At 46.8% G+C, this 21,795-nt stretch overlaps 1 protein-coding gene across 3 annotated transcripts in view; it reads right to left on the bottom strand.

The window, feature by feature from the left end:
- PLXNA3 (plexin A3) overlaps positions 1–21,795 on the bottom strand; it is a 70,298-nt gene that overhangs the window by 25,235 nt on the left and 23,268 nt on the right. For all 3 annotated transcript variants that reach the window (XM_081177183.1, XM_081177182.1, XM_081177184.1), the window contains exons 8-13: positions 20,619–20,718; positions 17,781–17,895; positions 14,567–14,767; positions 3,675–3,771; positions 1,937–2,127; positions 1,302–1,447 (exon numbers count right to left, since the gene is read on the bottom strand). In XM_081177183.1, coding sequence (XP_081033309.1) covers positions 1,302–1,447; positions 1,937–2,127; positions 3,675–3,771; positions 14,567–14,767; positions 17,781–17,895; positions 20,619–20,718 — 850 coding nt within the window. The remainder of the gene's footprint in view (positions 1–1,301; positions 1,448–1,936; positions 2,128–3,674; positions 3,772–14,566; positions 14,768–17,780; positions 17,896–20,618; positions 20,719–21,795) is intronic.

Here is a 21,795-nt window from a genome sequence, read left to right as displayed (position 1 = left end):
TGCACACATGCGCAGACACGACACTTTGGGTTGCGTCGTTTACGGGTTGTGGCGGGGCTCCTCACCATAACGGAGGTTCCACTGTATAAGGAAAACTCAGAGGTTTCTGCAATAAGGGACTAGGGACACCATCTTGTTTTGCATTGGGAAGGCCCCTTCCACCCACCGCTCCGCCCAAACAAGATGAACAGAGATCATGGCGGATCTGAGCCTCCCACCTGTTAAGCCTGAAAAAGTTACCCATCCATGTGCTATTGAAATTTCAAAGTCAACTTTGGCCTACCTAAGAGCTTATCTACACTTTCCCTTTTGCCCCTCTCTTTCCAGGCACGGTCCACACTTTAAAGTTTTGTGTCCAAGTCCCCCTCCCTTTTTTTGCTCTGGATCTTTCCCCAAGAAAACCCTGGAGCAAATGGCAATCCATGAAAAAGCTAAACTGAATGCTAAAGCACAGATTTTTGCAGGGAAAGTGGGAAATAAAGCTTAAACACAGAGCTCTTTCCTGGTGCCTGGAAAAAACAGAGCAAAAGTTAAGCGTGGCTAACCCCCAAGAAAACCCATTATTGGTAGTTTAGACCAGTTTTACCAAAGTGAGAGAATCTGGGCATGGGAACCTTGTTTCTGGAGTTTAAGAGGGAAACATTTAGACAAACATGTCTAAATTCAAATGAGTGGAACATGCAGGGATGACACCGGGGGCGTGGGGGGAGGAAAAGACTAATTTATTGTCCTTTCTTGCAACATAAATCTTTCTGGTCTGATCAGAAAGTGTGAAGATTAAAATGATAGCTTCATCAAGTACAACTGTGTGCTCATTAGCTCACTGTATTGGCTCCCTTTCATTCTTCCGATTTTGCAACCCTGCAGCCTCCCTTCTTAGATATTATTTTGTTTTTAGTTAATATGACAAACCTGCCTGGAAGCCCTGGCTCACAAATGCACGAGAACCAAGTGCTATAACTAAAAGGCACTCTGCCATAAATTGTACTTTATGATCCTGGGCTTGTTCCAAAGCTGCTGATCAGAGTTTCTTCCATTCTGGGAAAAAGGGATACTCTGGTTAACTGGGGACTTCCTGGTGTAAGTACAAAGGGAGGAGCGAAGGAGCTGCATTCACAGAGTTCTGCCATTAAATGCACCACCAGGTCCAGGAGGTGGTCTTAAGTGAGAGACCATGAACCACACAGTTGTTTTTGCAGTTTTGCTCCTGCTCAGATTCCCTGTTCTATACCTTCCCGTGACAGCACCCCACAGGCTCCTCCTCCACCAGCACCCAGTGTTTTCAGAAAACCCTCACCAACCTCTCAGCGCTGATGTATTCAGCAGAGAGAGAAGTGCAGCGCACGCCTGCCACACGGACCCCCACCTCGAAGAAATGAAGCCCCAGGTTCTCTCCCCAAACTGTCACTCGTGTCCCACCTTCCTTGGGGCCAGTCAATGGCAACACCTGCAGAGAGATTGGGGTGGAGGGGAAGAGAGAGGAAGGCTGCTCATTGGGGGGAGGGAACCCAGCAAGGTTTGCAGGGGTTCCAAAAAAGAAGGAAAAAACACCACAGTAAGAGAATGCGGGTGGCGCTGTGGGTTAAACCACAGAGCCTAGGACTTGCCGATCAGAAGGTCGGCGGTTCGAATCCCCGTGACAGGGTGAGCTCCCGTTGCTTGGTCCCTGCTCCTGCCAACCTAGCAGTTCGAAAGCATGAAGTGCACGTAGATAAATAGGTACCATTCTGGCAGGAAGGTAAATGATGTTTCTGTGTGCTGCTCTGGTTTGCCAGAAGCGGCTTAGTCATGCTGGCCACATGACCCGGAAGCTGTACGCCGGCTCCCTTGGCCAATAAAGCGAGATGAGCACCACAACTCCAGAGTCGTCCGCAACTGGACCTAATGGTCAGGGGTTCCTTTACTTTTAAGAGAACCGCTAAGCAGTTTTTCTTACCTGGGTGATGCGGGGGTGGGTGCAGCGGGCCCCCCGCCGTCCAGGTGGCACCCAATTCTGCCGGGAAGTAGGGCAGTGAGGGCGCAAGAGACAACGGCGTTCTGGAACACACCAACCACACTCATAGCGCGGGTCCGACTTGAGGCAGAGCCCACAGCTGGAGCGCTGGGCTGAACACTTGTACAACAGAGCTGGGGAGAGGGAAGAACATCATGGAGATGAAATGAAAGGAACTTCCTCTCTTCTCAATGCACCAGATTGCCACCTCCCTCAAAGATCCCTCCACCTATGCTGGCAATCTAAACCATGCAGTGTGGGCCAAGATTCAGCTGCATGCTTAACATGGCAGAATCACCATCAACGTTTTAGTAGGTTAGTTACAGATAGGTAGCCGTGTTGGTCTGCCATAGTCAAAATAAAAAAAATCCTTCCAGTAGCACCTTAAAGACCAACTAAGTTAGTTCTTGGTATGAGCTTTCGTGTGCATGGTATCTGAAGAAGTGTGCATGCACACGAAAGCTCATACCAAGAACTAACTTAGTTGGTCTTTAAGGTGCTACTGGAAGGAATTTTTTTATTTTTAGTAGGTTAGCTTCTTGATGCTACTGTGTCTTTGAATGCACCTGGGCTGGAAGTTATCACACCAGGGTCAACCAAGATGCAGGCTGAAGCTCAGGGGTACAGCATCTGCTCCGTATGAGTAAAGTTCCAGGTTTAACTACCCAGCAGATCCAGATAGGCCAGCAAATATGTCCAGTCTAAGACCCTGGGAAGATTCTAGCAGGAAGTGTGGACAAAACTAAGGTAGATGGACCAACAGTTGGATACAGTTTAAGGCATCTTCTCTATCTTCCAGAGATGGCTTTACCATACATACATCAGGGTTAAGTCACTTGTTTTAGGCAGCACTGGAAGTAGGGAAGGAGTGACAGATGAAGGCAGGAAATTGGTGACTGAAGAGTGTAGTAAGACTTTTTTTAAAAAAGAAGTGTTGGCCTTAGCAGTGTTGGTGGGTGGTGTTGAGAACAGAGGTGGAGCAAGGTTGGGGGGGGGGGTCCGGCCTGGGTGTCATCCCTGGGACGCACACTGCCGCTAGCTCTGCCTCTGTCCATCCCTATGGGTGCTGCGCAGTGCACCCTGTCCTTAGCCCCTATGCGTGGTGTTATGTAGTGTATTTTCACCCTGGGCCAACAGGGGGATACTGTATATAGTTTTCACTCAGGTCTGTAGATAGTTTTCACTCAGGTCCGCGGCAGTTAGTTTAGGCGGGAACTCTGAGCTGTTGTGGTTACAATGTTGACAGCCGGCTGCCTATAAATACAGGCCGGCTGAGCTGTTCGCAGTCAGTTCTATTCCAGCTTATCTTAATAAAAGAGCTACTTGAAGAAATCGCTGTGCCGGCTGCTATGTCAACCCACTACTTAATACGTGCCATGTGGCGCAGTTCACCCTGCCCCTATGGGCGGTTTGCCCCACCCCTGGGCACACCACCCCAGGAGCCCAAGAGGCTTCCTGCACCACTGGTTGAGAAGGGGCATTTCTGTTCTTCAGGCTGCAAAAAGTTTTGGGACGGCACTGACGTGCCCTGGTGTACTGCATTCCAACTATCACTGTGTAAGGTTTCTCCGTAACAAAATGTTCATTTTAGAAAACTGGAAAGTGATCCATGATAAATCAGACCTAAGGCACCCCATTAGCACAAACGGTGATCTACACACTCTGCATCTAGGGCTCATACCTTTGAACCCTGGTGGCTTGTCAATGGCGAAGTCTCCATCCCAAATGACATCAAAATCCAGCGGCAGTTCCCCCAGGTCATCACTGTCATACCAGTACTGTGGGAAAGAGATGGGTCACAAATGTATGAGAGGGCAAAATACTAGGAATTGGTTCACCTGTCAATTTCCGTTTCTCATTTTCCCAATCTTAAATTGAGTTTTCCACATTTTTGCAACAATATTTTGCATTTAAAAATGAACCATCGTGAAAATTTGTCAGCATGTTAGGGTGAAATTCTCCCAAAATATACCTTTTTGTATGCAGTTTTGACAAATATAACCATTTTAAAAAAGCAATTCCCCCAATAGAATGCATTTTTATATGTTGTTCTTTAATGTAAACTTTTCTCTAATATATGCATTTTCACACACACTGGTTGCTAGGGAATGAAGAAGAAAAAGAGGAGTTTGGATTTGATACCCCACTTTATCACTACCCAAAGGAGTCTCAAAGCGGCTAACATTCTCCTTTCCCTTCCTCCCCCAAACAAACACTCTGTGAGGTGAGTGGGGCTGAGAAACTTCAGAAAAGTGTGACTGGCCCAAGGTCACCCAGCAGCTGCATGTGGAAGAGCAGGGAATCGACCCAGTTCACCAGATTACGAGTCCACTGCTCTTAACCACTACACCACACTGGCTCTCAATGGAGGCACAAACTTTGGAGAAGGGTAAAGTTCAAAGGATATTTGTGTGTTGGTCTGTACATTGGTCTGAGAAGTGCAAATCAGGGAGTTTCTCATTGAAATGCAAACAATATCACATCTCTCTCCCATCCCTACTGAGTATGACTGTAGTGATGGGAATCCCTATTCAGAAATACACATTGGAAAAACCTAAAAGAGGGCCCCTCCCCAGAATCAGACAGAACACCAACTGCCTTGCCACCTAGGAAGCATGAGCTGTACTTAAGAGCCTGCCAATCCCCCTTAAGGCTCAACTTTCTGACTAGGGCAGCAGCAACACACCCTACTTTACAGAGGGTAGTCCTCTGTCTGAAGGGCTGCCTGCTCTGAGTTCTGCTTAAAGACAAAGACCTAGATGAAATCTCCCTTCATATGCATCTTTAAATTGGACTTGGAGAGGAATGGCCTTGAAGTTGCCCATCAACAGCGAGCATCTGGACAGCACACTGAGCAAGCACACAGGTCAACCCGGCGATCATCTTCCCCAGTATGGAGACATGCACTGTAGTTCTATTTAAACTGTAGTGATCATTTTGATATTTGCACATTTTATTTAGGTCTGTGTCCTCCTTTACCCTCTTTGTTGGCATTGAGTAAACAGTCACCCTAGGTGGAAAGGTCCTACTTGCTAATCTACTGAATCTGGATCATAACCCCACTTCTTGCACTGTTAGCACTTCCTGGGCTCTCAGCATGTGAGTTGGCCTCTGTAGGGATTTATCGACAGCTGCCAAAAGAAGCAGACGCTTTTCTATAATCCCCATATTACATATTTATATTGCACGCATACACAGAACCTACAGGCACAAACCAGGAAACCTTGTTTGGAGCAGGACCGATATGTCCCTCCAGATGTTGGTCATGCTGGCTGGGGATGATGTTAGTTGGGAGTCCAAAAACATCTATAGAGCCTAGAGCAGGGGTCGGCAAGGTTGACCTCACCTGGGCTGGTTCACTCCAGCAGAAATCCCTCTGTGGGCCAGATTGTGCATGCGCGCATGAACGCGCACAGCCGCAATTTCCGGTGTCTGCGCGGACACAATTTCCAGCATCTGAGCAGGCAGCTTGGTTCGGGGGCGGCTTGTGGGCCAGTTAAATGACCCCCGTGGGATGCCTGTGGCCCATGGGCCTTAGGTTGCTGACTCCTGGTCTAGAGGTATGAAAGCCCTAGTGGGAAGAACGGGGAATTTGGGAAGGGCAGGTCCTCAATTCCCCCCCCCCCCAGCCTTTGTTTTCTTTTAAAATGATAAAAACAATGTTTAAGCAAAGGTGTTCATGCATTTAATAGCCCCAAATGATTTCTAGAACTGTATAACAGAAATACTTTTACATAAGACTATGTACAGTATCAGATCATTACAATTTCTGTACACTGAGGACAAGCAATTGCTGAGCTGTACACTAAGAGTAATGGTTCTTTTCTTGACTTGGGAAGGGGATGATGGGGTTTGCTTTGATCACATCAGAAAGCCAAAAAGTCCTTTCTAAGATGTGCTGGCCAGAACTCCACAGGCTGTATAGTAATCCTACAAAGACCCAGCAATGAAGGGATGAAAACTTTTAAGAATCAAAGCAGGGGTTTTCCTAGCTCCTGTCTGGACGTGCTGCTAACAATCTGAACTGAAAGTAAAACAAAGCTAAAGCAACTGCTTTGCCCCGACTGGGTGCTGTAAAACTACCGTATTTTTCCGTGTATAGGATTATGTTTTGTTGCTTAAAAATTTAGTAAAGCATTGGGGGTCGTCTTACACAAATAGGTTTTGGGCTTGGGTGGGCTGGAGCGTGCATTTGGCGGGGTGATTGGGTGTCGCAGTTTGCCTGCTTGGACAAAGAAAGCTGAACAACTTTCAGGGCGGTCGCCCTAAAAAGCTCAAGAACTTTCCGCCGCCATCAACCACTGCCAGACATGGCGAGTGAGAGGAGCCCAGCAGGCTCAGGCCAAGCTCTCCCGGCGGCAGGGCCCTGCGAGATGAAGATGGTGCTTGCCCAGTAGCTGTCACTGTTTTTTCGGCAGCAGCGAGGCGCTCAGCTCCACCATTTAAACCACAGGTGGCAGCAGGAGGAGGAGGAAGAGGAGGTGGAGGAGGAAACAACAATTTGCAGCAAAACCCACCATCAACCAAAGCACTGCTGCTGCCGCCGGTCTCAACAGCTAGCCAAGCATGGTTTTGGCAACCCTAGTTTAAAATATTGATTTCTTAATTTGGGGTTAAAAAAACCAGGAGTTGTCTTATACATGGGGGTGTCTTATACACAGAAAAATACGGTATGCAGTTTGGCAAGGGAATAGCTTTACAGACATTGCCCAGGATGCAAAATGCACAGTATTCAAGTTCTGGCTGCTTCACTGTGTTCATAATACTTTTTATCCCTTTCTCAGGATTCTCCGGCAGTTTTTGGCAGCTACAGCATGTTGATAATTTTCCTGAATACAATCTCCTTTCCCCATTGGGAAAGCATTAGTTTTAAATGAACAAGCACACACCTAAATAAAACAACAATACCCAGGCATGTAATTTTATTGTGTGCACTTGTTTTAAAACTTTAAAATTTTATTTATATTTTGATCAATTGTATGCCTATTTGTTTGTCGGAGGGTTGATTTTATTGGTATTTTCTTATACAAATTCCATATTATTTTATGTGCACCACTCATGGTTTTTTGTTGTTGCTGATATAAGTGGTATATAAATCTTGTTTAATAAAATAAACATTAGGAGTCTGAAGGTGGGGGCATCCCTTGCACCATATCCAGCCCCCACAATTGCCTGTCCTGAGGTAAGAGGGAGGCATGGAGGCAATGGCAACAAGTGTCGCTCCCCAGTCTTTTCTCCAAGTACAGTGGTACCTCGGGTTAAGAACTTAATTCGTTCTGGAGGTCTGTTCTTAACCTGAAACTGCTCTTAACCTGAAGGACCACTTTAGCTAATGGGGCCTCCTGCTGCCGCCACGCCGCCGGAGCACGGTTTCTGTTCTCATTCTGAGGTAATATTTCTGGGTTAGGTCTGTAACCTGAAGCGTCTGTAACCCGAGGTACCACTGTACAGTAGTTGAAGTAACTTGTTGACTAGGGCCACAGATGTAGAAAAATAAAATCTTCCCTGCATCACATATATAACTTTGCTGCTATATCAGCCCTCTGTGTTCTCAGACATCTTGTTCCTCAGCCACCTGGTTTACTTTTATTTTTATTATTGACACATCTCTGCAGCCTTCTTTGTACTTTGCCAGCTGGAATTATTCTGCATCGCCTGCAGAACATTTGAGCCTCTTTAGAGTCGGTCCATCCTCTCTCACATCATTAATGCATGTTAAAAGTAAACAGAACAAGTGCCAACACAGATCTTCAGTAAGTCCTGCTGTTTATTTCTGCCCCAGCCAAAAGAAGAGACTCTTTAATCCTTATTAAAAAAAAAAAGCAATGTGGAATCCTTCATTCCATTCCGTCACTGTTTCCATACCACTTAACTTATAGAAATGCAACAGTGTTAATTAAGTGGAGGGGAAGGTGGGAAGGAAGATAAAGCCTTTGCTGCCAAGCAGCACCCAAAAACACCATTAATCACTCCTTCTAGACTTGCTGCCCTGAAATGAGCCAAAAGGAAGGACATCCATTCACCACCTGCCTCAGACTTCCATGGTACCCCAATACTGCGAGCAGGTGAAGCTCTGTGAGGTGCCTGCAGAGCAAATAGCTTAAGTTAGCTCAGACAAGCAAGCCAAGCCATGTACTGATGCAGTCAGCATGCTACAGTTTTGGAGGAGAGTTGTAAAGGGGTGGGGAGGGAAAGGAAGGTGGTTCCCAACTTACAACCATTATAGGTAGATTCTCACCATTCCTACAGAATTTTGGCTTGTGGACCTGGCTTTGGGAAAGCTCTGATATATTCGGATCTCAGTTCACCATGTCCCGAGGTGGGGGGGACCTTCAAAAACCAAGGCCACAATTTGGATACAAGAGCTCCATTTTGCCGGCATAAACAGGGGTGCACGACTGCACCTGATAGCCTAACCCTCAGCATCCCCACTGAGTCTACCCCAAACTTCTCACACATTCACCTGAACATACAAACAACAATAATCCTCCCCACATGTTCAACCAAACATTCAAAGAATCATCCATCAGACTTTCCTGCTCCACACGGGAAGGCTGGTGGTGGACATGGAGGCAGCCCCCAGTGGCCACAGAGCCATGTGGGGGGCTGCTCACAGTTTCATGCCACCTCCATCCACCTTTATGCCCATACATGCTCTTTAAATGTATGAATAAGGCAAAAATATCATTCATACATCATGCACGCGGCCTAGGGTTTGGGCATAGCTCCATTCAAAGGTGTGCATTGTAGGACCCAATGTCTGAACCAGGCAATCATGAATTCCAAATGGTTTGAAAACCGCCTATAATTATTATCTATGAATTTTTATCCAGATTGGAGACCAGGGCGAAAGCCAACACAGCATTAAGTTTTTGTTCTGTCAGCTCCTTTCACAACCAAACATTCTCCCAATCTTCCCCCCACAAGCAGCCCCTAAATCTGTTCCAACCCTCTGGAACCGATTTGGGCAGGGTACTGGGTCTGCATAGGGGGACAGAGGGCAAGTCCCCTGGTGCAAGAGGAATCCTTGTGCAGATGGGATGGAGTAGCTGGTATCAGACTCTGATGAAAAGCTATCCTCCTGAAATTATCTGTGCACATATACTACCACCACCACCATCCAGCTGCTGCCCAAAAGTGTCTGCGGATCAGATATAAGTCAGTTTCCCAACAGTACTCAACACCTGGCACCAAACCAGCCCATGTTCCCTTTACTGCAAAGCACCACAGGGATCAGAACCTAACCCCAAATGCAAAGCACATATAAGCCCTCTCAGTTTGATCACCATCCCTCAGGCTGAAAATGCTACCTCAGCAGCTACAGCAGAAATGTATGAGTCACCGCGAAGAAGACTGTAAAACCTCACCAAAAAAATACATGACAGCCTAATCTCACGACAATGAAATGTGCAGAAGTGAGGTAGTTTCCTGCCAAATGCCAATATTAATAGAAACAGAAGTCACCAGGAGGAGAAAATGCCAAACCCCACAGAAGCAACCCAAGAGGAGAGCAAAGGAAGGGGGAGATCTTCCCCACAAACACATACCAAATAATCCCTGATTATAAGATGATTGTTTGTTTTTTGTCTGTCTGTCGCTAGAAATTCCAATCTAAAAGCCCAACTTCTAGCACTTACACTGGATCTAAAGTGTCATCTAAGTTGGAGAAGATGAGAGCAATTTTTACTGGTGAAGTGCTTGGCAGATAAATCTCAACAGGCTACCAAGGGTTCATTACAATCACCCTGAGGACCTAAATGCAGAAGATTTCTGTCCACTCAACACCGGCTCTGCTGAATGGCTCAGCAGAGATACAACAGTGGCAGAAAATTAGTTTTTGTTTGCTGCCATCGCTGCCACGAGGGAGCCTCTAAAATGAGCTGTAGCCTGGATTTGTTCAGTCTCATTCCAAGTTCCTCTCCACTCACATTCCAGTGAGCATCCCTATTGCTTCATCACCCCAACCTCCTCTGTATTCCAGGAGAAGGGCTGTCAGGAAAGTGCTTGGATTCATCAGCTTTTGGAGTTGGCCCAACCTCCTTGCCCCCATTCTCACTCCCCTCTTGCAGAGGACTGGAGTCACCACCAGGTAAGTGATCTGCCCATGACTGGGAAACAGCCAAGAAATCCCTCAACCCAAGGACCGCTATCAGTTCACCCTCAACAAAGAACATCACATGAAGAATATCAAATGAATTGGGTACAAAACATTCTGGGAATAGCCTGGTGGTTCTCATGGTTGCCATAAGGTCCTGAGCCTCGCCACTAAAAGTCCAAGACTACCTCCTTCAAATCAGGCAAGGCAAATATCAGGCAGCAAGCTGAGCGGTCAGTACACTAATAGAACCTTTGTTGTGTCCCAACTACCCAACAAACACTCAGAATGAAGGCTCTGCAATACATGAACCTGGAGAGGAAGATGGAACTCTTATAGACTACAATAAATCCTCCTATTTGACCTCCTTTTGATACTTAAACGAGATTCTAGGAGGACATAACTAAGATGAGCTAGCCTAGCTTGCCTCATCTGGATTGGAAATGCAAGCCAGGTTGGTCCTTTGTAAGAATATAAGAGCCCTGATGGCCAATGACCCATCTAGTCCAAGAGCTCACAAGGGCCAACCAGAAGCCTATGGAAAGCCTGCTAGCAGAACCTGTGTACAACAGTTCTCTCCCCACCTGTGATTTCCAGGAACTGGTATTCAGAAGCATACTACTTCCAACAGGGGAGGTAGAACCTGTGGTGGTCTGTGCCCACCAAGACTAGTAGGGTGGAAGCCAGGGAGACCAACAGTGGGTGGAGATAGCACCAATGACAGACAGAACCAGCTCATTCTAGTTTTGACGCCATCATCTTGCCTGCCGAGTTCTACAAGGGCAAAACTGAGTCTAAGGAGGAGGAAACTGACCAGCAGAGCCGCCCCCTGAAAGAATGCCAAATAAAAAGGCAGGCAAAGAGGGCAGGCGGAGTATAGTCTTAGGTCAAGTCTTAGATGACAGCTCCTTCTCCGTGGGTCAACTTTAAGCATTTAATTTCAGCAATCTCAGACCCAAGGGCACATTGATATGGGAACTTGGGTGGTCTTGGATAGGAAAGGGGCAGCAGCTAGGGGGGAAAAGAGGAGTAGCTAGACCCTAAGGAAAAGCAGTGAAAAAAGGAGGATGCTCACCCTGTTTCCATTGCACAGCAGCCAGAATCCCCTTGACCCTGTTTGCAGACCGAAATCATTAATAGCCTAGATGTTTTTGTTACTTTCAGGGTGTTGGGGCAAAACACACACACACATTACCCCAAAGATGGCATTAATCTTTGGGACAGGTAAAAATCCAGAACTTTCAGCTGGGTGGGTTTATCATAAGCATGAGGTGGACAAGAATTTGTTTTTTTGTTTAAGCGTTGCTGCTACTTCAACCAATAGCTCCCCTGCCCTCAGAAGCCCAGCCTGGCAATGTCTCTTTTGTAATATGGGACTCATCATCTATAGGGTAAGCCCACACCCATCACCCATTGGGAAAGTTCTTCCAATTTGCCCACTCACCATTTGTGGAAGACAAATGGTCCAATGTGGGGGGGGGGGAGAGAACCAACCTTTGTTAATAATAGCCACGGGGAAAGGATTATAGAGTGCAGTATTAGGTTATAAACAGCAGGCGGAAACCTCGGTGGAGCATCCAGTGGACGCCCCACATAAACACAGCCAGTTTTGATTAGGAAGCCAAGGTGAGGGTGGTGGGCCTGACTCTGGCCAGCTCTGGAAGTGGGTCCTACAAAACTAAGGATTGTTGGAGGATAAATCTGCATGTTTCTCTTCACTCTTTTAGTATAGCTAGTTCAAATCATTATTCATTTAGATTTACACTTCCAAATCTCACAGAACAGGAACTACTCAACAGTGGCCAGCCAGCCAACCGGCCAGATGCCTCTGGGAGTTCAAAGGCACTCCATGAGGGCAGCAGCTCATTAGGCACTGAAAGCAAGAGTTCTCCCCTTTGATTGCATCAAGCACCTGGCACTCAAGAGGCAAAAGCCCTGCTGGATTAGACTAAAGGTCCAGCATCTTGATTTAGCCCAGCACCATCATCCCCACAGTGGTACAACTTATGGGAAGCTTACAAGCAGAGCGTGGAAGTAATAGCCCTCCTGTGCAGTTGCTCCCAGCAACTGTCATTCAGTGGCCATTGATAAATTCATGGAGGATAAATCTCCCTAATCCCCTTTCAAAGCCATCTTAACGTAACTGCTATCACTACATCGTGTGGCAGCAAATTCCACAAGTTAATTATGCATTACACAAAGAAGCAATTCCTTCTGTTTGTCCTGAATTTACTGTCCATCTATTTCATTGGATTACCCTGAATTCCAGTATTACAAGAGGAGGAGGAAACTGTCTCCCTCACTCACCCTCATCCCACTTTCTACACTCTCAGGGCGTAATATGTTCTTGCAGCTGTTTGGGCTGCCATTTAATCTGTGTAGTCCACTTGACATTACCCTCAAATAATGTCATTCTCAATGCCTTCCACCTGTAAAATTTGGGCTTACTCAATAAGGGAAAACCTGGCAAGTTGGGGGAAACTGGGCTCCAAACTGCTTCACTTGGGTTGCAGATTATTCCTTCTGGTGTTTTGGGTGGGTGGATCAATAATCATTTTCTGTTCCCCTTTCCATGCCTACTAGTGCCTCAATTTTTTTGCGTGTTTTCCAGCTGTGCTTGTAACTACTTTCAGTGCACTCTTGAACAGAGGACAAAGCAGCCAGACACACACACACACACACGGTGCTAAGGCTATTTCTTTTGATCCCTCAGATTTTCAAAATAAAACCCAGAGTACAACAGAAGTGATCACTGAGAATTTACAACAGCAGCAGCAGCAGCAGCAACATACCTGCAGCTATCTATGTACATGCCCTGATGTTAGTTAATTGGCATAACAGAATCAAAAAATTAGAAGGCAGAGACAAACACCAAAAATGAGAACACCTACAGGTATGAACAGGAAAGACTAAAGCTGCTTCTCAATGTACAAACTCAAGTAAGTGCAGGTATGAACTACTACAATCTAATTCAAAGAAGGGAAAATGGACTAACTACCAAGTACTGCTCAAATGCTGACAATGCCCTGAATTTCATTGGGTTCTAAAATTATTTGAGAGCAAAAAGGGAAATCTCACTATCCAACTGCTTTATAGTTAGCTTTATAAAGCTCCTCTGTAAATCCCCTTTAGCTTTGTGCTTCAGTCAAGTTAAGGTTTTAGTTGTCCTTTCTCAACCTTTTCCAGATGTGTGATGTCCTTTTTCAGATGGAGTGATAACTCCACACAGTATACTACAGTAGTTGCAGACTTATTTTCAGTCCCTTTGCCAGTTCTTAACATGGAATTAGCCTTCCCCCTTTCCACTATTTCTATACACTACATTGAAGTATTAAGTACATTTTCCCACTGTGATTTTAAATCTCTTTCCTAGATACTCACAGTCAATTTAGTCCATCATCATTTATGCAGTTATATTTTATTTATCTATTTTGACCCAACATGCATCTCTCTAGCTACTCACCCTAAACTGCAGTTCTGCTTGCAGCCCATTTTGTTAAATTTTGTTGGGAGTTCACCCTCATTTGGTTTCACTGGCAAACCTTCCTACCTCACTGAACATACATGGGTTTGGGCAACTCTACTCATGGGGCAAGAGCAGGACGGTGAGCCTGTGGCTCTCCAGATGTTGTTGGACTCCAACTCTCTTCATCTCCTGCCAACATAGCCAATGGCCAGGGATGGTATGGAGGTTCACAAAGGAGAGAGTTACTGTCTTTTTTTTAAAAAAAAGAGAGATGCTTTTTATACTTTGGGAGCATGCTAAAGCTCATATGCAAAAATGTAAGCAATCTAACGCTCAATGTACAGAACACTTTGTGTTTTGCACCTTATTCATCATTACAGGAGTACAATACTGTTAATTGGGCTACTATTACCAACCTAGTAGTTTGAAAAGAACGATGTGCAAGTAGATAAATAGGTACTGCTCCTGCGGGAAGGTAAACGGTGTTTCTGTGCGCTGCTCTGGTTCGCCAGAAGCAGCTTAGTCATGCTGGCCACATGACCCAGTATGCCAGCTCCCTCGGCCAATAAAGCAAGATGAACGCCGCAACCCCAGTGTCGTCCGCGACTGGATCTAATGGTCAGGGGTCCCTTTACCTTTATTACCATTATACAAACAGACAACTGAGGCCAAGAAAGTTAGCCATTTGATGGTGTGTCAAAACAAGTCAACAGCAAAGGCTTGAACCCAACACTCCAACCACTGGAACATCATCAGCTGGGATGGGTTCTGGTCCTTGCCCTTAAAACATGTGTGCAGATTGTGCCACAGATGCAGAAGGAGGCATTTTACAACTGTTAAGAAGCAGGGGAAGTGAAGCACAGGGAAGAAAAACCGGTGGCAGCCCCAGAACAGCGAGACACTGAATCTCCTTTTTCCATTCCAATGTTTCCAGCCTTCGCGGCTGCAGAATGCTGCGGAACATGGGAAAGAGGTATTCAAAATACGTGCGTAAAATGTGTGGCTGCCTCACCGAGGTGTTCTGGCACTGCACACTGCTTGAATTGAAGCGCACTGCTGGGACTCTCTGCTGCCGGCCTTGGATGCCCAGGACACACTCGTAGTTCTTCTGTCCTGACTGAGGCTGAGGAAGGTTCTTGGCACGCAGGGTAATGGGTTGCAACACTCCCACTGGGATCAGTATCTCACCACCAGGAAGCAGCTCAGGGCAGCCCTACAGGAGAGAGGCAAGGCATTTGCATGTGCTATTAAAAATGACACATTGACTGACACACACACAACTTCTTGTACTGTTTCCATGCACTTTTGAACGTTGCCAGTGCAGGACTGAAAGCAGAGGAGATATATGAGTCTAAATCAGAGGTCGGCAACCTAAGGCCCATGGGTTGGAAGAGGCCCATGAGGGTCGCTTAACTGGCTCATGCGCCGCCTCCAAACCGAGCCGCCTGCTCAGTGAGTCCCCCTGTGCTGCGCTAAACCGGCACATCACGGCGCGGGGATCCTCTTCCGCAGCACTGGAAATCACTTCTGCACATGCCCAGATGCCGGAAATCATGTCTGCACATGCCCAGATGCCGGAAATTGCTTCTGCACATGCCCAGATGCCGGAAATCGCGTCTGCGCATGTCCAGATGCCGGAAATCGCGACTGCGCATGTCCACGGTGCCAGAAATCGCTTCTGTGCATGCCCAGACACCAAAAATCACTTCTGTGCAGGTGCGATTTTTGGCATCTGGGCATGTGCAGAAGCGATTTCTGGCACCGTGGACATGTGCAGATGTGATTTCCAGTGCCACGCTGTGCCGGCCCGGTCCACAGAGGATCTCTGCGGGAGTGATCCGGCCCATGCCCGGTAAGCCATGTCGACCCCTGGTCTAAATTATAACCAGTGTACATTTGAAATAGCAGACATGAGAGACTGGGGTGTGTGGGAGGGAGAGAAGTAGCTCCCCCCCCCCGCCTGCTCCAGGCAGGCTTACTTACAAGTAAGCCCACTAGCTTACCATTCCACTGATTCGCAAGTATTACTAAGGGAGCAATCTTGGCTCCACACACAACCCTTTCCACCATGAGAACTGAGGCTCTTTCTGTCCCCACCCCAAAAACGTGACCTTTCCCACCCCCAGAGACCCCTGTCCTGAGCACAGGATAAAACCCAGGAATCTGGCTTCCATCTCCTCCTCTTGCCTGGGGCAGCCGCGGGAGAAAGATGGAGATGAAAGAGCCTGCTGGGCGCTCTGAGTTGCCATGGAAACCAGAGTCTAGTTAATTGCTCCTTGGTACCAAAGGAAAGGTGGGGGGGCGTGCTGCTCTGTTTACATGGCTAGCAGGGAGGTTGGGGGGGCAGTGACGCCAGGAAGCAATAGAGGAAATGTGGTCCTGACCTGGAGAACAATCAAGCCCTGGGTGCAACTTCCTGTCCAGACCCAAGACAATGGGGTCAAGACAAAAGGCAGGGCCAGCAGAGAAGAGCGAAGCACTAAGTTCCCTCCCCGCTCTCTCGCTCAATTCTAGTGTGCAGCACACGCGCGCACACACACACGTCCTCCCGAGTGCACACCCGTTTTGCCAGTGCTAATTCAACCCCAACTGTTACACTAAATGCTCTGCTTCCCAGAGCCTCTGAGATTGCTGTCCAGGCCACTCCCAGCTCCAGCCACCACATCCGACCGCAACCCGAACGCTGGCCCCTCAAAGGGAGCTGCTATCAATTACCTACCCACAAAGAGCCCCGGGCGTCTCTAGGTCTATTGATCCCGCCGCTTGGGCCAGACGATTGATTATGAGCGACTGGCCCCACTCCCAGCAAATACCCTGGTCCTTCCTGCCCCCCACCAGCATTGATCCAGACCCCCGCCCCAGCACAGGCACTTTAGTGCTATTATCGGCTGCCAATGCCGTCGATCTGCCACCTGCCGACTTTCCTCTGATTGCTTGGGATTCCCTGGTCTGTGGGAACGTACATTTATACCAAAGATCCCACGGCAAAATCATAGAATTAGAAGGGACCCAATGGTCATCTAGTCCAACCCCAGCTAAAGCATCCATGACAGGTAGCCATCCAACGTCTGCTTTAAAACCTCCAAGGAAGAACAGCTCTTCGCTTGCATGCTACAACACAGGAAACAGCCTAAAGACAATCTAGACTTCCACAAATCTCGGTTCTCTGTTCACATTTCAAGTAAAATTTCTAGAGCTCATGTCATCTGAAGATAGGTTGTCTTACTAGGGCAGCATTCAGCGGTCAGGTAAAAGGATACCTTCACCTTCCTTTCCCACCTCACAACTCTTATTCCTCCTTTTTTCTGCCTGCACTACTCCAAGCAATACACTCTGAATTCTGCAAAACTCCAAAATATTACAACGTTGTTAGGTGAGCTAGGTGGTTATGCATTCCATATGTGTCCATACATTTGAAAGCAAAGCATCAATTGTCTTGCAGCCATTTCTGCTATTGTGCAGAAACACAGAACCCTCAAGAGAACAAGGAAAGCAGGTGATATTCCGGGTTGAAGCCACATGCAGGGAGACCTCCCATCCCCTCCTAACCCCTCAGGCAGCAGGTATGGGAAGGGAGAAGTCCCTGCCTATCAAACTGAGTCTTGAGTATGTCTGAAGGAGTGTCTCCACCCCCATCATTCTACCTGGACACTGAGGTCCAGCCTTCTGGCGGTTCCCTCACTGCGAGAAGCCAAGTTACAGGGAACCAAGCAGAGGGCCTTCTCGGTAGTGGCACCCTCCCTATGGAACACCATCCCACCAGATGTCAAAGAGAACAACAACTACCAGACTTTTAGAAGACATCTGAAGGTAGCCCTGTTTAGGGAAGCTTTTAATGTTTGATGTATTACTGTATTTTAATATTTTGTTGAAGCTGCCCAGAATGGCTGGGGAAGCTCAGCCAGATGGGCAGGGTATAAATATATTATTATTATTATTATTATTATTATTATTATTATTATTATTATTATTATTATTATTATCATTGAGGAAGCTTCAGACCCACCATACAAACTCCTATGGATTTTTCCAACAAGCAAAGGGGAGGTTGCAGGGGACTACATTGAGTGGGGAGGGTAAAAGGGGGCATGGCTTGGGATGGGTGGCGTATTGGTATCCCTGAATGAAGAATGGAGGTTCTCTCCAGGGCCTGGCAGGCATTCCCACAAGGTGCAGCGGGGCAAGAGGGAGCAAAGAACACCTTACACTGCCAGGACTGCTCTCACCTCCGTGGTGTTGACTCGCCCTTCTAGGAAGAAGCACTTGGCAACGTTGTGGGTGCAAGTGTGTCTATATTTACACCAGTGGCAAGGGTAGTGGCTGCTCACACACGACAAGCATCTGCAGGAAGAATGGAAATAAAAAGTCAATAAAGGGAAACAGAAGAAGAAGAAGCAGCAAGAACAACAACAGGTGTACACCCACATGTACCCTGTCCCACAAAAGCCACCCACCCCCCTTCTTTCCTGGACCCTTTATTCCCTGTTGCCATTGTTCTGCTTGAGGATATGGAGTTCATGGGAAAGGGGGGGAGGGACACTGATTGAATCAGCTCCCAAAGTCCTGCCAAAGCCATCTGCTTGCTGCAGAGACAAGCCCGGGGGGCGAATGTTGACTGAAGCCATTGCCACAAATGGACTTGGCGGTGTAGAAGGCTGGGTGCCCCAGAACCGAGAGGGGAAAGCGCTTCTTCAAAATTAAACAAGAGATTGTATGTGACTTCCTATTTTAGAACGGGGGGGTGGGGGTGAGGAAACAAGGAAGGAAGGAAGCGTGTGCCAAGCCATGAGAAAGGACAAGCAAGGCGGCAGATCGAGTGCTGCTTCACAGGCACCTTCAGCGCTTTGTTTCTAAAAACAAGAGGCGAACAAGGCCCAGACTCGCCCAGCCGCTCTCACCCTCTGCCCTGAAAAGAGCCCACCCACCACCACGAAAACCCCTGCTGCAAATAGAGCTGCTTATGGGTCCTGGTAAAGGGGAAAGCACTCTGCACATGCTCAGACATCCTTTGCATTGGTTCAGATGCCCCAATTCAAGAGGAGTTCTGAGACTAAAGCCTAGAAAGTCTTTCTGCCTCTCCCCTGCAGAAATATTCTGAATTGGCTCTCTTTGGGGCTGTGTGTGTGAGAGAGAGTGTGTGCGTACATACTGATGTTATTGTGTTCAGCATCATGTACAGTCATACCTCGGGTTACAGATTCTTCAGGTTGCGTTTTTTCGGGTTACAGACCGCCAAAACCCGGAAATACCGGAACGGGTTAGTTCCGGGTTTTGGCGCTTGCGCTTGCACAGAAGCACTAAATTGAGCTTTGCACATGCATAGAAGCACCGAATCACAACCCGCACATGCGCAGACACGGCGCTGCGGGTTGCAGACACTGCGGGTTGCAAAAGTGCATCCCGCATGTATCACGTTCGCAACCTGAGTGTTCACTGTACTCTGGTGACACTCTGTAAATCAGAGGTTCCCAAACAAAATTGCTTGGAGTTCCCCTGGAAATCTATCTTCTGAACAAACTGAACAAACAGAAAGATGCAGTAACAAATGGGCATTCTTTTATGTATCTATATTTCTACCTACTTCCTACAACATAGTAAAAAAGATGTTGTAAGTAAGACACCTTGAAGTCTGTAATTATAAATTTATTAAAATCAACCATAGTAGCATTTGCATTACACACACAAAAATTAGATAACGAAGGATAATATGAAAATAAAAATTACAAATAATATTAAAAATAATAGTAATGAGAAGGCTGAACCTGGTGAACTGCTATCAATTTATTAATGTTGGAGTCTATTTTTGTCAGCAGCATCCTTAAATTACCATGATTAGCTATTTGAAGTCAGTTTCATTTTTTAGTTAACAGATTTGTGACCACACTGAAGCCATGTTCCACTAAATATGATGAAGGAAATGCAATTAAAAACGTTTGTACTATAGCTGCAATCCACTTCCCAGGCCTGGGTGAAGCCAAAAAGTGTTTAGCCAAGCCCAGGAAAACCCCGCTGGATCCAGGGGAGGCGTGGTCGCTATCCTGCAACGGTGCCCAACCTGGCGGAAAGTGTCATGTACAAATCGTTTTTCAAAATTCTCTTCTTTCTTTATGCTTCTACCACCCTTATTTTTATTCAATGCCCCCCAATAGCATCCAAGGCTACTACCACCCCGCCCCCCTGGATCATCCCAGTGCCCCCCAGGGGGCGATATCACCCACTTTAGGAAACACAGCTGTAAAAGATGGTAGAAGGAAGCCCGGGGGGGGCGGGGGGGAGCACTTGCTGAAGAGGGAAAAGGTAACTCAGCCTTTACATTAGTTTTCTTCCTTGTTTTCAACCCACCTTTAACCCAAACATGCATTTGGGGATCCACTGATTATTTATTCACCATATATTCAAATTTATTATTATTATCATCATCATCATCATTATTAATACCCCAGCCACTCTGGGTGGCTTTCAGCACATATCAAAACTTATTATGTTAATAATTTAATAATAATAATTTATTATTTATACCCCGCCCATCTGGCTGGGTCGCCCATTTTAGATTAGCCCACGATGCAAGTCGTGGGACCTGGCTTCCCAGCTGGAGTTCACAGATTATTATTAGTAGTAGTAATAGTAGTAGTAGTATTTTATTTATACCCCGCCCACCTGGCTGGCTGGGTTTCCCCAGCCACTCTGGGCAGCTCCCAGCAGAATACTATTATTATTACTATTTAGTAAATTTATATACTATTTAGTAAATTTATATACTGCCCTTTGTCAGAAGACCACAGGGCAATTTACAACACAAATGTAATGTCATATAGATGTCCTTAGCAAAAGGGTGCTTTATGGGTAAGATAAGACTTAAGAACTCCTAGGAGCGTTTGCGTGGCCATTTTGGGCAGCAGGATGTTGGCTGGATAGGCTTTTAGTTTGCCAGACCAGAGCTCTTCCTAAAGAGAAGAAATCAAGGCTAAGGAGCATTGTCTTGGGGCGAGGGGACAGTTGCTCAAAGCTGGGACCAGGTCTGGGGTCTGAAGAAGGGAGATTATGGCCCCAGGGTCAAAACTCACGTGCGCAGAAGGCTGCAGTCGTAGAAGACAAAATTAGTGCTGGCGAATTCAACACCTGTCTCCTTTGAGAGAAGTCGGAGTCTAACAGTGCGAACATCACCTGAGTTGGTATTGGGTGGGTGGGGGTTGGAAAGGAGAGAGATCAGTAAGCATCTGTTTGCAAGATCACATTCTACATTAACTTGAAGTTACACACTCAAAATTAGGAAAGCAGATGAAGCTCCTCTCTCATAAGCATAAGCATCCGATTTACAAAGTTTGTGTCTGGATGTGGGCGGAGAGGGAAGAATTCTGTTCAATTACCATTTTCTGAACACCTCCAGCTGCAAATGGGAAAGGAAGCACCAGAGTGGTAGCCAGTCTGTACTGAGTGATCTTGACAGCTCAGCCCATGAGTGCAAGCTTATGATTTAAAGAGGGTCCCCTGCTGAAGTGCTGTTTGGGTCCCAACCTTTCCTCCATTTTAGCAGCAGCAGCAAATGCAGCACATTCTGAAGTGCTTCACATACAAAATAGCGTTGTAATCATTATGACATTGTGGTCACAAGCACACCATACATTTAAAGCACTCTTATACTACTTTGAATAGCCATAGCTTCCCCCAAAGAATCCAGTGATTCGTTAACGGTGTTGAGAGCTTTTATGAGACCCCGATTTCCCTCACAGAGCTACAATTCGTAGAGTGATTTAACAACCAGTCACTCTTCCCAATGAACTCTGGAAGCTGTAGCTCTGCAGGGATTATGGTCTCCTAACAATTCCCACCACTCCTTGGAAACTTGGGGGAAGCCATGACTGTTTACGGTGGTATAAGAATGCGGATGGCGCTGTGGTCTAAACCACTGAGCCACTTGGGCTTGCCAATCAGAAGGTCAGCGGTTCGAATCCCCACGACGGGGTGAGTTCCTGTTGCTCGGTCCCAGCTCCTGCCAACCTAGCAGTTCAAAAGCATGCCCAAAAGTGCAAGTAGATAAATAGGTACTGCTCCAGTGGGAAGGTATCATATTTTTTGCTCTATAAGATTCACTTTTTCCCTCCTAAAAAGTAAGGGGAAATGTGTGTGCGTCTTATGGAGCGAATGCAGGCTGCGCAGCTATCCCAAAAGCCAGAACCGCAAAAGGGATCGCTGCAGTGATCCCTCTTGTTCTGGCTTCTGAGATTCAGAATATTTTTTTTC

Source organism: Podarcis bocagei (genome assembly GCF_964188305.1).
Source record: "Podarcis bocagei genome assembly, chromosome: 17".
Classification (NCBI taxonomy): domain Eukaryota; kingdom Metazoa; phylum Chordata; class Lepidosauria; order Squamata; family Lacertidae; genus Podarcis; species Podarcis bocagei.
This window is presented reverse-complemented; position numbering and strand designations above follow the sequence as displayed.